General features: G+C 43.8%; 1 protein-coding gene across 1 annotated transcript in view; it reads right to left on the bottom strand.

The window, feature by feature from the left end:
• The window catches only part of PLPP5 (phospholipid phosphatase 5), a 32,197-nt gene extending 19,016 nt beyond the window's left edge, over positions 1–13,181 (bottom strand). The window contains exons 1-2 of the mRNA XM_040346234.1: positions 13,122–13,181; positions 4,887–4,979 (exon numbers count right to left, since the gene is read on the bottom strand). Of these exons, the coding sequence (XP_040202168.1) occupies positions 4,887–4,957 (71 nt within the window). The 5' untranslated portion in view covers positions 4,958–4,979; positions 13,122–13,181. The remainder of the gene's footprint in view (positions 1–4,886; positions 4,980–13,121) is intronic.
• Positions 13,182–13,548: the final 367 nt, after the last annotated feature.

Genomic DNA, 13,548 nt, shown 5'->3' with positions numbered 1-13,548 from the left:
CAAACTGTTTAGCTGGTTAACGAGTGGGCTGGGAAGCTGCCTGCCACATCCTCAACCGATGAGTCATCAGCTGTCAGCAGGCTGCCCCGCTGACAGTATATATATATATATATATATATTATATATTTTTTAATTAGATCTTTTCATGTGACAACACCGAAGAAATTACACTTTTCTACAATGTAAAGTAGTGGGTGTACAGCTTGTATAACAGTGTAAATTTGACGTCCCCTCAAAATAACTCAACACACAGCCATTAATGTCTAAACTGCTGGCAATAAAAGTGAGTACACCTCTAAGTGAAAATGTCCAAATTGGGCCCAAAGTGTCAATATTTTGAGCGGCCACCATTATTTTCTATCACTGCCTTAACCCTCTTGGGCATGGAGTTCACTAGAGCTTCACAGGTTGCCACTGGAGTCCTCTTCTACTCCTCCATGATGACCTCATGGAGCTGATGGATGCTGATGGATGTTAGAGTCCTTGTGCTCCTCCACCAGGGATGGACTGGCCATAGGGACTACAGGGAGTTAAAACAGAGATGCTGCTTGGAGGACTTTTTCTAATGCCCTGGCAGTGCCCCAGTGTGAAAGCACTCACTCACCCCCTCTCTTTTACACTCACTCTCTTTTTCTTACACTCACCCCCCTCTCTCACCCACCCCCTCTCACCCCCTTTGCCTCAACCCTCCCTCTCTCTCTCTCTCATTCCCCTCTCTCTCACCCTCTCATGATATACAATAAAGGATGTAGGGGCCTTTTGTTGGGGGTGATTTTTCGGGGGGTGGGGTCAGCATTTTATTGAATTAAAGTGGGCCGGTCTGGATGAAGTCCAGGGCCAAATTTTTGTCCCAGTCCAGCCCTGTCCTCCACCTTCCATTTGAGGATGCCCCACAGATGATCAATAGGGTTTAGATCTGGAGACATGCTTGGCCAGTCCATCACCTTTACCCTCAGCTTCTTTAGCAAGGCAGTGGTCATCATGTAGGTGTGTTTGTGGTCATTATGTTGGAATACTGCCACGTGACCCAGTCTCCGAAGGGAGGAGCATTCATGCAGCCTCAGACTATAATACTCCCACTACCATGCTTGAATGTAAACAAGACACACTTGTCTTTGTACTCCTTACCTGGTTGCTCAGACCATACGCCACACACTGCATCAAATTGGTTGCATGGCTGTCATCACAGGAGGAAGCCTCTTTTAAAAAAGATTGACAAGAAAGTCTGCAAACAGTTGGCTGAAGACAAGCAGACTTAAAGAGGTTGTAAACCCTCGCGTTTTTTCACCTTAATCCATCCTATGCATTAAGGTGAAAAAAATTCTGTCAGTCACCGACCCCCTAGCCCCCCCATTTTACTTACTTGAGCCATGGAATTCACTCAGCGATGATGCGCTCTCCATCTCTCCACAGGGTCCTGGCTCTTGATTGGATAGATTGATAGCAGCCCAGCCATTGGCTCCCCCTGCTGTCAATGAAATCCGATGACGCGGGTGCCAGGGGGTGGAGCCGAGTCATACATTCAGTGGCTAGGGACGCTGAATGAATGACTCGGGAGCGTGCCCGCAAGGTAACCACTCGGGAGAAAGCTTCTCTTAGGGGGTTAATCAAATGTGGGGAGGAGCCGTGAGAGCTGCAGAGGGACCCCAGAAGTCATGAATCGGGGCCACACTGTGCAAAACAAGTGGAGGCAAGTATGACATGTTTGTTATTTAAAAATAAAACAAAGCTTTACAATCACTTTAACACACTATTAGATTTTCTGCAGATTTTTGTCTTCATAATTACCAAAACCATGTAGTACAAGGGCCTGCTTGATTGCATACAAATTGAAACTCTTAAGGTTTAACCTCCTATTATATGGTTTTGGTAAATCTGAAGACAAAAATCCGTAGAAAATCTAATAGTGTGTATGGGGCTTAAGGACATGAATTACTGGAACCACGTCCTGCGGTTTGATGAGAGCAAGATAAAACTTATTTGGTTCAGATGGTGTCAAGCGTGTGTGGCGGCAACCAGGTGAGGAGTACAAAGACAAGCGTGTCTTGCCTACAGTCAAGCATGGTGGTGGGAGTGTCATGGTCTGGGGCTCCACTGGGGAGCTACAGTTCATTGAGGGAACCATGAATGCCAACATGTACTGTGACATACTGAAGCAGATCATGATCCCCTCCCTTCAGAGACTGGGCCGCAGGGCAATATTCCAACATAACAACCCCAAACACACACCTCCAAGACAACCACTGCCTTGCTAAAGAAGCTGAGGGTAAAGGTGATAGACTGGCCAAGCATGTCCCCAGACCTAAACCCTATTGAGCCTCTGTGGGGCATTCTCTAACAGAAGGTGGAGGAGCGCAAGGTCTCCAACATCCACCAGCTCCGTGATGTTGTCATGGAGTGGAAGAAGACTCCAGTGGCAACCTATGAAGCTCTGGTAAACTCCATGCCCAAGAGGGTTGTAGTGCTGGAAAATAATGGTGGCCACACAAAATATTGACACTTTGGGCCCAATTTGGACATTTTCACTTAGGGGTGTACTCACTTTTGTTGCCAGCGTTAGAAATTAAACGGATGTGTGTTGAGTTATTTTGGGGAGACAGCCAATTTACACCGTTATGCCTTGTACACATGATCGGAATTTCCGATGAAAAAAGTCAGATGGAATTTTTTCATCGGATATTCCGACCGTGTGTGGGCCCCATCGGACTTTTTTCCGTCGGAGTTTAGAAATAGGATTTTTTTCCCCCATCGGAAATTCTGATCGTCTGTATGGAACACGCATGCTCAGAATCAAATCGGCGCATGCTCGAAAGCATTGAACTTAATTTTTCCTTGGATCGTTGTAGTCTTTTACGTCACCGCGTTTTGGACGGTCGGAATTTGGTCTGACAGTGTGTATGCAAGACAGCTTGAACGGAATTCCGACGGAAAATTCCATCAGATTTTATACCTTCGGAAATTCCGATCGTGTGTACAGGGCATAATACAAGCTCACTACTTTACATTGTAGCAAAGTGTCATTTCTTCAGTGATGTCACATGAAAAGATATAATAAAATATATCCAAAAATGTGAGGGGTGTACTCACTTTTGTGAGATAGAGTGTGAGTGCGTGTGTGTTATACACACACACACACACACACACACACACACACACACTTAGCACCTTGACCCCAGTTTATTTTATTGCCGACAATTCTTGTTTCTACATTCAGGTGTCAGCGGGGAAGCCGACAGCTCATGACTTGTCAGTTGTAAAGGACACCATGACCGGGTTCCTGGCCCACTCCTTAGTAACCAGCTATACACAGTGTGTTATGGAGGAAAAAAACAAACAAATACAAAAGGCATGTAAAAATGCATAAAAAAGTCCCAGAGTCCAAAAACGCACTGGCTGAAAAACACATAGAGATGAACGTGTACCACAGGAAACCATGTTCAATGGACTGTAGTGCGTTTCTGCAAGCTGCAAAACGCACTAAACAGATACATGCGAATGTAGGGTGACTGATAGTGGCTCGGTGTCCCCCTCACGCTGGTTGTGTGTGCGGTGCTCAGAACACCACACATACACTTATAGCACAGAACAGTAGTGTGCGTGATGAGCAGTGGCCATCAACCCATCAGCTAAACGGGGCCTTAAACGTGGCTTCTGACATCACCAAAGAGACGCACATAAAGTTCAATACATTTCATGTAAAACCGTCAGAAACTGCAGACATAAATAGAGGAAATGAGAATCAGAGGAGTGGACATGTCACATTTTTGGCGGGAAATTTGCTGCAGAAGACAATACAAAACTGGGAACATGTTACATGCAGCTAGTAGAGAACAATGCCATTACCCCAATCAACGTTCCCATTACAGACTGCTGAGGACCGAGGGCCGCACATCATATACCAAAGGGCATTTTTTCAAAATTGTTCTTTCTATTTTTGTTTATAGCGCAAAAAATAAAAACCCGCAGAGATGATCAAATACCACCAAAAGAAAGCTCTATTTGTGGGAAAAAAAGGATGCCAATTTTGTTTGGGAGCTACGTCGCACGACCGCGCAATTGTCAGTTAAAGCGACGCAGTGCCGAATCGCAAAAACTGGCCGGGTCCTTCACCTGCATTTTGGTCCGGGTCTTAAGTGGTTAAGGTAAAAAATGTCCCAGCAGGTGTATTGCACCCTTACCCCCCCTAAAAACTTACATACTAAGGGTACAGAGGCATTGGCTCCTGCCAGTCAAATCCTGTGTGCAGAGTGGGGAATAGGGCTGAGCCACGCTGTGTGTGTCTATGAACGCACAGAGCCCGGCCCAGTAGTGTGCCCGCACACGTGCCCCCATAGAAATCGGTTTGTAATGAGGGCACACACAGAAGAGGAGTTTCGGGGCCACTCTGTGCAATAACATTGCACAGAGCAGGCAAGTAGAACATATTTATTATTTTAAAATAACCTATCCCTTACAACCACTCTAAGCCCCTTGTCGCTTCTGTAGCTGAACAGGACACTAGGGGAACATTGCATAAGCGTTTTTAATGCAATTTTGCTACAGAGCAGTATGAAAGTACCCTAAAAACTGACCCGTTACTTTTCTAGTAGTATTGATTAACATTTTAATCACTTATCCACATACAGGCTATTCAAACAAATCACTTTCCTGTGGATTTTGCGTTTCATTATACAAGAGGACTTTCCTTAAACAAAAAGTATTTACTATATAATATTTATACAGATATAATTTTCCTGTGACAATAATCAGTTTGCTCACTTACCATGGTTAAAAAGGGAATTTTATGTGTACATAAAAGAAGAAGGGATCAATATAGGTCATAAAACACATTATACAAACATTCATATCACTGCAGCTTTACTCATTAACTAGACTGATGTACTTACAGGAAAATACCGAGCAGCAGGACTCTGATAAAGAACTCGGCTGCAAACCCTTCCAGGAGCCTCTTCTCCATCCTGGTACAAAAGTCGCGTCTCCTAGCAGATGACAAGCAAAAGGTAACATAAGCACAGATTTAAATCTCAACACCTCCAGACCCTCCCTATGTAATCATTCTGGAAGCCCAGCCAAATAATTGCGAATCAGAGATCTATAATCCAGCTTTTTCCAAATGTATACAGAGGGCTTCAGCCAATCACTGGTATATCTAGGGTGTATACCCATATAGATCAGCATTGGGTGCCGTCATAATTTGTTACCAAGTAAGACATCCAGAAAGAGCAGACCCCGATATTATATTATGATGCCAAGATAAGACAGGTTCTCTTTTTTTTTTGGCAGTAAAGCCAAAAATGTATACACACGTGAAAGAGCCTTCACGTGGCATCATTGAGTTATACATCAGTGATGCACTAAAAAGTTGTCATAATTAATTTATTTTATATTATATATATTTTAGAGGTGCACCGAAATGGAAATTTCAGAACCGAAACGAAACAAAAAAAAATGTCAGGCCGAAACCGAAAATTACTTTTCTTTTTTTTCTTTTTTAATAATTGTATGTTAAAACACCACCCCCACCTCCTGCCAGCTCCTGCCCCCACCACCCCCTGCCACCATCACCCCCTGCCAGCTCTTGCCGCCATCACCTCCTGCCAGCTCTTGCCACCATCACCTCCTGCCAGCTCTTGCCACCATCACCTCCTGCCAGCTCTTGCCACCATCACCTCCTGCTCTCACCACCATCACCTCCTGCCAGCTCTTGCCACCATCACCTCCTGCACCCACCTAGACCCTCCAGGAGACCTCAGCACTCCTTCCCAATACATTTATTGCTGGAGGTACCGGAACTGCATTCCTGCTGGATGTAACGGAGAGGGAATACTTAAAATATATATGAAAATATATATGAAATGTTTCAGTAACATTTGTATAGTAGAACATTACAGTTACAAACAATACCAGAGTGACCCTTCCAGCACAAGCTAACATTCTAGAGGCATGAGGTGTAGAACAGCATATTGTAAGGGTGGTGGAATGACGTATGTCAGATTTTGGCACATGAGGCCCTGCTAGATGATTGAAGAGGATAAAACTGAAAGGATATGCTTGTCTAAAGAGGTAAGATATAATGGTGGACCTGAAGGTTGCCAAGATTGCAGATCACCAAGCAGCATTGTTAGGGGGATTTCCTTTTGAAGCAGAGTGCCTTGGGAAAAATCCAGGATGTTAGAATTTGGAAGGTTGGAAGGTTAGAGAGGAGGATAAAATAAGGTAAGGCATAGTGTAGTTTACGTTTGCAATGGTACCTTGATTTTAGTAAACCATGTTCTCCTTAGTCCTAGTTGGCAGGATTATTCACCAAGATATCTTCAGCAGTAACCCCATCTTTTTGCTTTGAGAGGACGTCCAGAAGAAGCCACTACCTCCTGCCAGCATTACCTTTGGCAGTGACGAGTGTCACTGCCAAAGTGTCCCTCCTGACTCGATCAACGCCATTACGTAACTGCGCATTCGCCGCCCGGCCGAGCGGATACAAGCTTTCCCGAGCCCGCAGCCGGCCGGGCTCGGGAAAGCTTGTATACGCTCGGCCGGGCGGCGAATGCGCAGTTACATAATGGCGCCACCCGGCGCCATTTTTGAATAGCCGATCGAGTCAGGAGGACTCAGGAGGGACACAGGGACACTTTGGCAGTGACGCTCGTGCAGTGCACTCGGACGGAGCCGTGACAGCCCAGCGGCCATCTTTTTTACGGGCACCCGATGCCCATTATCGGCAATTTTTAAGCTGTTTCGGCATGTCGCCAAAACAGCTGTTTTCGGGCGATATGTATCGGCACCGATATATCGGTGCATCCCTAATATATATATATATATATATATATATATATATATATATATATATATATATATATATATATATATATATATAAATAAATACACACACACACACACACACACTTGTTATATCCACTGTGTGTGCGCCGGTGTGTGTATGTATTTATTATAATATATATATATATATATATATATTTATTACACACACACCACTGACTAATGCAGAGTTGCAATGCAAGGTGATCATCTAAAAGTGTATGGGCGTTATAATTAATTGAAATTAGTCGATTAATCCATTTAAAAAATAAATTAAAAAAAAACGATTAATCGAACACGAAAATTTTAATCAGTAACAGCCCTACAAGCAATTGAACAGGTGTACCTAATAAAGTGACCGGTAAGTGTATATAAATAAACCACAAGGGACATTAGTTAGCCCAATTACCAGAATCTTCCTGATGCGGTTGGGGAGCTGAGGGACATGGGACAGGCAATCCAGAGTGGATATCATCCATGGAAGCTATAGTACAGCTTCTATGAATGAAGGAAAGGTTGGGCATAGTCTGCACTTTTAATGGGGATCTGTCATTGGTTTCTGAGCTCTACTGACCCCTGTCGCACCAGAAGATTATGGAAGCAGGCATGGGTGATAAAAAAAACATAAAATCAGAAGAGAAAGATTTCAACAAACCAAGTAGGGCTGCAACTAACGATTACTTTCATAATCGATTAGTTGGCCGATTATTGTTTCGATTAATCGGATAATGGCCTTAAAAAAAAAAAAAACATTTATGGGCCAATTTGTTGTTGGGCAGATTACAAAACACAAATTGCCGGAAAAAAAAAATTACATGCTTTTCTGCAGCTTCTCCATTGAAATATATTGAACCAAAAAATAAATAATAATAGCACCGTTTTGCGTTAAAAAGTCCTCGCCCTTTCCAAATACACAGCAGCCGAAAAGAAAATCATGGATGTGAACGTGTCCCATAGGAAAACATGTAAATGAACTGTAGTGTGTTTCTGCAAAAAGCACCAAAAAACAGAGGTGTGACCCCGGCCTGAGATGTTTAGTAACATAATGGGGGTTAAAAAAACAAAAATATGTACAAAAAGAGCAAATAATCGCTACTGTAAGGGGTTCTTTTTTTTAGAGTCGGTTCACACATAGGCGGCACAACTTCGGGGGCGACTCTGCAAGTCGTCCTGAGGATGACTTCAGAGGCGATTCGCAAAACGACTTCTGTATAGAAGTCAATGCAGATCGCCCCGAGCCGCCCCTAAAATACTACAGGAACCTTTTTTCTAAGTCGGAGCGACTTTTGTTGCTACTATTAGAACGGTTCCATTGCAGTGAATGGGACGTGACACGTCAGGCGGCTGAGCCGCCTGTCGTGTCGCCCCAGTGTGAACCGGCTCTTACTGTGGGACAGTGAAAGTAATATTTACAGTAGTAATTTGCTTTTTTGTACTATAAAAGGCTAATTCTAGTTTTATAAACCCCATTATGTTACTGCCCGATTAATCAATTATGAAAATTGTAATCGATTAATTTCATAATCGATTAGTTGTTTTGGCCCTAAAACCAAGAGTCACATGATGCACAAGAAACACATTGAAAGTTAAAGAGGAGCTCCGCCCCCGATGAAAAAATGAAAAGTCAGCAGCTACAAATACTGTAGCTACTGACTTTTAATATTAGGACACTTACCTGTCCAGGGAGACCGCAATGTCGGCACCCGAGGCACATTTTTGGATCAGCTCTCGGGTGCTGCTGCTGTCATTCAGGGCAAGGGAAACCGGCAGTGAAGCCTTGCAGTGGAGGCAGGAGGAGGGGGGGCTGAACTTCCAAGCGCCGTCTCCTGGAAGTTGGAAAGGGTACCTGTCAAAATGTGGCCCCGGAAGAGGTAGGAAGCAGAATACCGGCTCCTCATACTTTTGGATGGAACGCTTTAATGTTCCTTGTGACGATTTTTTTTTGCTAAAACTTTCACTTTAAAAGTGTCAAAGCCCCAATACAAAAATTGTATATAATGCATGTTACTAGTACTTAAATATGGTGGCTGCATGGTTTTGTTTTTTTTCAAACTAAGAACAATTTTAGCAAGTACAGAAAAACAATATTGTTTAATGATTAAAATAAATTTAAAAGTAGAACTATAGGCAATCAACGTTTCCATTCTGGATAGAGCAAGGGAGGATTAAAACCCGTCAGGTTTATTTTTACCCCTCCTTGTCCCAATGAGAGATTTACCTTCACTTCCTGCCCCACAGCCAAAACAGGAAGTCCTGGCAAATATATTTCTTAGGAACCTCCCCGGTCACCAGAACCAGTGTCCCCATTTGAAGATTTTCCCGCTATTACTTTTCTGGGGACAGCCCAAAACTTGGTATTTTACTTTCAATGATAAATAGTAAACAGGACAAATAGAGAGGGTGAATCTCCCTAAAAAACACACCTTAGCCTTTAGTTACACTTGAACTGATTTTTATCTGTAAACCAGTAACTCGCTCTCACCGGCAGATATACCCTGGGGTTCCCATATTATTTTAAAGAGAAAAAGATTTATGAGAGGTAAACTTTACACAAGCTATAATCTGTACCTCCAGCATCTGATCCAGAAAGCAGTAAAAGAGGCTTAACCCGACATCCTACAAAACCTGCTTCACTAATTACTTAAAGGACACGTAATACTTTGGCAAACACAGACGACAAGGCCGCACTCTGACGTCACACAAAAGGTTTATTCATTTAAAGGATATGTTCACCTTTTGAAAAAAATAAAAAAAATAGTAAATGCATTTTTTTGTAAGTAAAGGCAGCCAGTTTCCATACCGGACACTCCATCCTCACTGCAGCACAGTAATATTGTATAAACAGGGCAGTGTTACCATGTTATTAGTTGCACCTGCCTGCACCATAACAACTAGGGCTGCTGAACAGCCCAGCTGCCTGCATCCTAGCAACCAATGGTTTTACCGTATTTTTTTTTTGATCGATCAAAATTATTTTGATTTGTACTCACCTCTCCGCCGGCTTTAGGGAGTTCCGTCGGAGATCCAGTAAGGTCACGGACACCGGCGGGGCTTGCCGTGTCCATCTGAAGGGCTCCTTTGCTGTGCCTTCATATCTGCATGCCGGTGGGACCTTACTATCTGCCACACGCAAGGGCTGTTACACTTCCCTCTATCAACCTGGGATTCTACAACCATCCACTGGGAGTTGTGATAGTTCCCTTCTACATGCCGACGGACTGATGTTAAAGAGGAGTTCCACCTAAAAATGGAACTTCCTCTTAACCCACTCCTCGCCCCCTTACATGCCACGTTTGGCATGTAATTTTTTTTGGGGGGGGGGGGGGGGGGCTTCAGGAGAAGGGGACTTCTTGTCCCATTTCCGCCGAGGGGCTGGAAAGGCGATTAGCTTAATCGCCTTTTCACAGCCCCTCCCTGTAGGCGAGTGCCTGTCCAATCGGACGCGCCGTGCCGCTTGCGCATGCGCAGTGGGTGCCCGGCCGTGAAGCCGAAAGCTATCACTGCCGGGTGCCCACACTAGTAATGAAGACGCCAGCCGGCGAGGGGGGGCGAGGAGCGGAGCCCCGGCCGGCGCGTCACTGGAGGTAAGTGTCAGTTTATTAAAAGCCAGCAGCTACACTTTTTGTAGATGCTGACTTTTAATAAACTTAAAAAAAAGGGTGGAAAACCCCTTTAACTTCTCCTCATCTGGATTCAGCAGTGGCATCGTTGTACACATTTTTATACCAGTATCATACTTAGCTACATGTTTTTATGACTGCTTTTGGTACCGTTTGGTATTACTTGCACCATTTTTACAGTTTATGTAGCTACATCAATTTTATCTCCAGTGCAATATTTATTTTGTTACCTACTTGAAGACTATAAAAGTTTTAACGCTATTCCCATCGAGTGCTGTCTTTGTGTGTTTTTTGTATCCTGCTATCCATTTTTCCAGTGGTTGGTAGCTGCACTGGGAATCAGCCTGCAAGGAGATCAGCTAAAAGTAGTTGGATCTGTATGTGTGTTATAATTAATCGAGATTAATCGATTTAAAAAAAAAAAAATCGATTCATCGAACACAAAAATTTTGATCAGTAACTATATATATATATATATATATATATATATATATTTTTTTTTTTTTTTTTTCTTTTCTTTATTTCAACTTTTGTCTTTTTTCGTTTATTTAGCAAAAAATAAAAAAGCCAGAGGTGATTAAATACCACCAAAAGAAAGCTCTATGTGTGTCGAAAAACATTAAAATGTTGTTTGGGTTCAATTTGGCATGACCACGCAATTGTCATTCAAAGTGCAACAGCGATGAAAGCTGAAAATTGGCCTGGGCAGAAAGGGGGTGAAAGTGCCCAGTATTAAAGCGGTTAAAAGCTTTAGGGCCAGTTCACCCCACATGCAGTCCAGTGTGTGTTTTTCTGCATCAAAAACATATGGAAAGTAGGTTGTTTGGTTTCCAACTGTGGTCAGTTCCAGTTTCAGAGTAAAAAAAAAAAAAAGTGGAACATGCTGCATTTTTCCTGCACTGGAAAGTGGTAAATTGCATCAAAAATGAAAAAAAAAAAAAAAAAAGCACACTGGCCCCCGTTACAAAAAAAAAAAAATCATCTGGAACACATCCAGAAACTCATCGAAAACACACCGTAATGCGCCAAAAAACGCACATGCAGAAGTACATCCAGTACGGATCTGGAGTGTGATCGCACCACAAACGTGAGGGATCGCTATGACCATCAGTGCAAGAGCCTGAGTTGACAATTAAGGGCCAGTTCACACCATAGAAACGCAGCCCAGATGTGTTCTAGATGCTTTTCTGCATGCGCCTTTTTGAACCGTCCCAGTGCGTTTTTGATGCCGTCCAGTGCATTTTCCCTAGGGTTGTCCCGATACCGATACCAGTATCGGGACCGATACCGAGTATTTGCGGGAGTACTTGTACTCACGCAAATACCCCCGATACCTAAATAGAATACAACGAATGCCGCCGCCGACCCCGTCGCATACCACAACAACGCCGCCGCCGCATGGGTTAAACAGCGTGCGGGGAATATCACAGCTTTCATTTGAATAGCTGTAGTATTCCCCGCTGCGCCGCGTATAGACACTCTCCCTTGCTCGGGATCTGTCCAATCCCGAGCAAGGGGGAGTGTCTATACGCGGCGCAGCGGGGAATACTACAGCTATTCAAATGAAAGCTGTGATGTTCCCTGCACGCTGTTTAACCCATGCGGCGGCGGCATCTAGGTATGGGGGGACATGGCTGCATATAGGGGGGACATGGCTGCATATGTGGGGGGGACATGGCTGCATTTGGGGACACATTTTAAAAAAAGTATCGGTATTCGGTATCGGCGAGTACATGAAAAAAAGTATCGGTACTTGTACTCGGTCCTAAAAAAGTGGTATCGGGACAACCCTAATTTTTCCCCCCTCTTTTTTTCATAACCCTAAGGCCACGTGTGTCCCGGAGTGTTTTCTGATGCGTTTTACAGCATTCCAGTATGAAAAATGCAGCACGTTCTACTTTTTTTCTGTAAGTGGTGTGAACTATGCCATTGAAAACCATGTAACCTACTTTGCAGGAAAAAAAAAAAACGCACTGGGCTGCATGTTGTACGAACAGGCCCTTTCTAAACTGATAACCTGCTTTGCCTTTTTTGAATCAGAACATGTTTGGTATCTATTTACACAAACACCTTTTTTATATATTTTTACAAAAAAAATAATTTAAAAAAATTCTATTTTATTGTGCTTGTGTGCGCTATAAAAAAAAAAAAAAAGTAGTGTTTCTTCTTGAAAATTTGCAGCTGTGCAAATATAACGTGACATAAAAAAATTCCAACAACCACCATTTTATTCTGCAGGGCTTCCGCTGCCAGTAAATAGATCATGTTTGGGGGTTCCAAGTGATTTTCTAGCAAATGACAAATAAATGCCAATGTGATCATGCGTGTGGAGAATTAAACATTGCATTCATTCATTAGCCACAAGCATCTTTTAATTTCCCCCATGCATGATGACATTAGCATTCCTCCGCAACACCTTGTAATAATAAGAATAGTGACACAGGGAGTCACCCCGGTGCCCGGTGCCAATCCATGCAGACAATGGGAGATGACAAGTTACACCTGATCGCTCACTGCAATGTATTAGGTGACGTGTAACGATGTGATCCCTCCGCCTTCCTGTGCAGCCATCTCTCCCATCCCCGGACACACACATTATAACGGACGGGGGATTCTCCCATCACCGACAATCATTCTCCCATTATCACTGACAGCTGCCATCACCTCCTGACCCCGCCCCCTTACCTTGCACACGTGGCACCCCGCTCTCCGCGGCTCGGCTGCAATCCGCTACTTATATAGGGAGCTCAGTGACAACGAGAGGGAAGCCGCTGACAGAGAAGACTGCTGACAGACACAAAGACTACCGCCACCTGCTGTCCGCCCAGGAACGTACAGCTGTCAGCTGGCTTCTCCCCATCAGTCAGGCGGAATTGGTACACACTGGACGGTGTAGAAAGTTTGCATTCTATAAATAAAGGGCTTTTTTTATTTGTTTCCAGTAGGAACGCGAGGAAACGCAGGCTCAGCACTGAATGAGGGGGGCTGGGCTGTGCTGGAGGGTCTATTGATGCTGGAGGGTCTATTGATGCTGGAGGGTCTATTGATGCTGATGGATCCATTTTTGCTGGGGGGATCTTAAATTAGTGGGGGAGAGAGGGGGTCTCCTGTT

The sequence above is a fragment of the Rana temporaria genome, chromosome 3 (assembly GCF_905171775.1).
Source record: "Rana temporaria chromosome 3, aRanTem1.1, whole genome shotgun sequence".
Taxonomy (NCBI): Eukaryota; Metazoa; Chordata; class Amphibia; order Anura; family Ranidae; genus Rana; species Rana temporaria.
The sequence above is the reverse complement of the archived record's forward strand: the minus strand, read 5'-3'. Positions and strand labels throughout refer to the sequence as shown.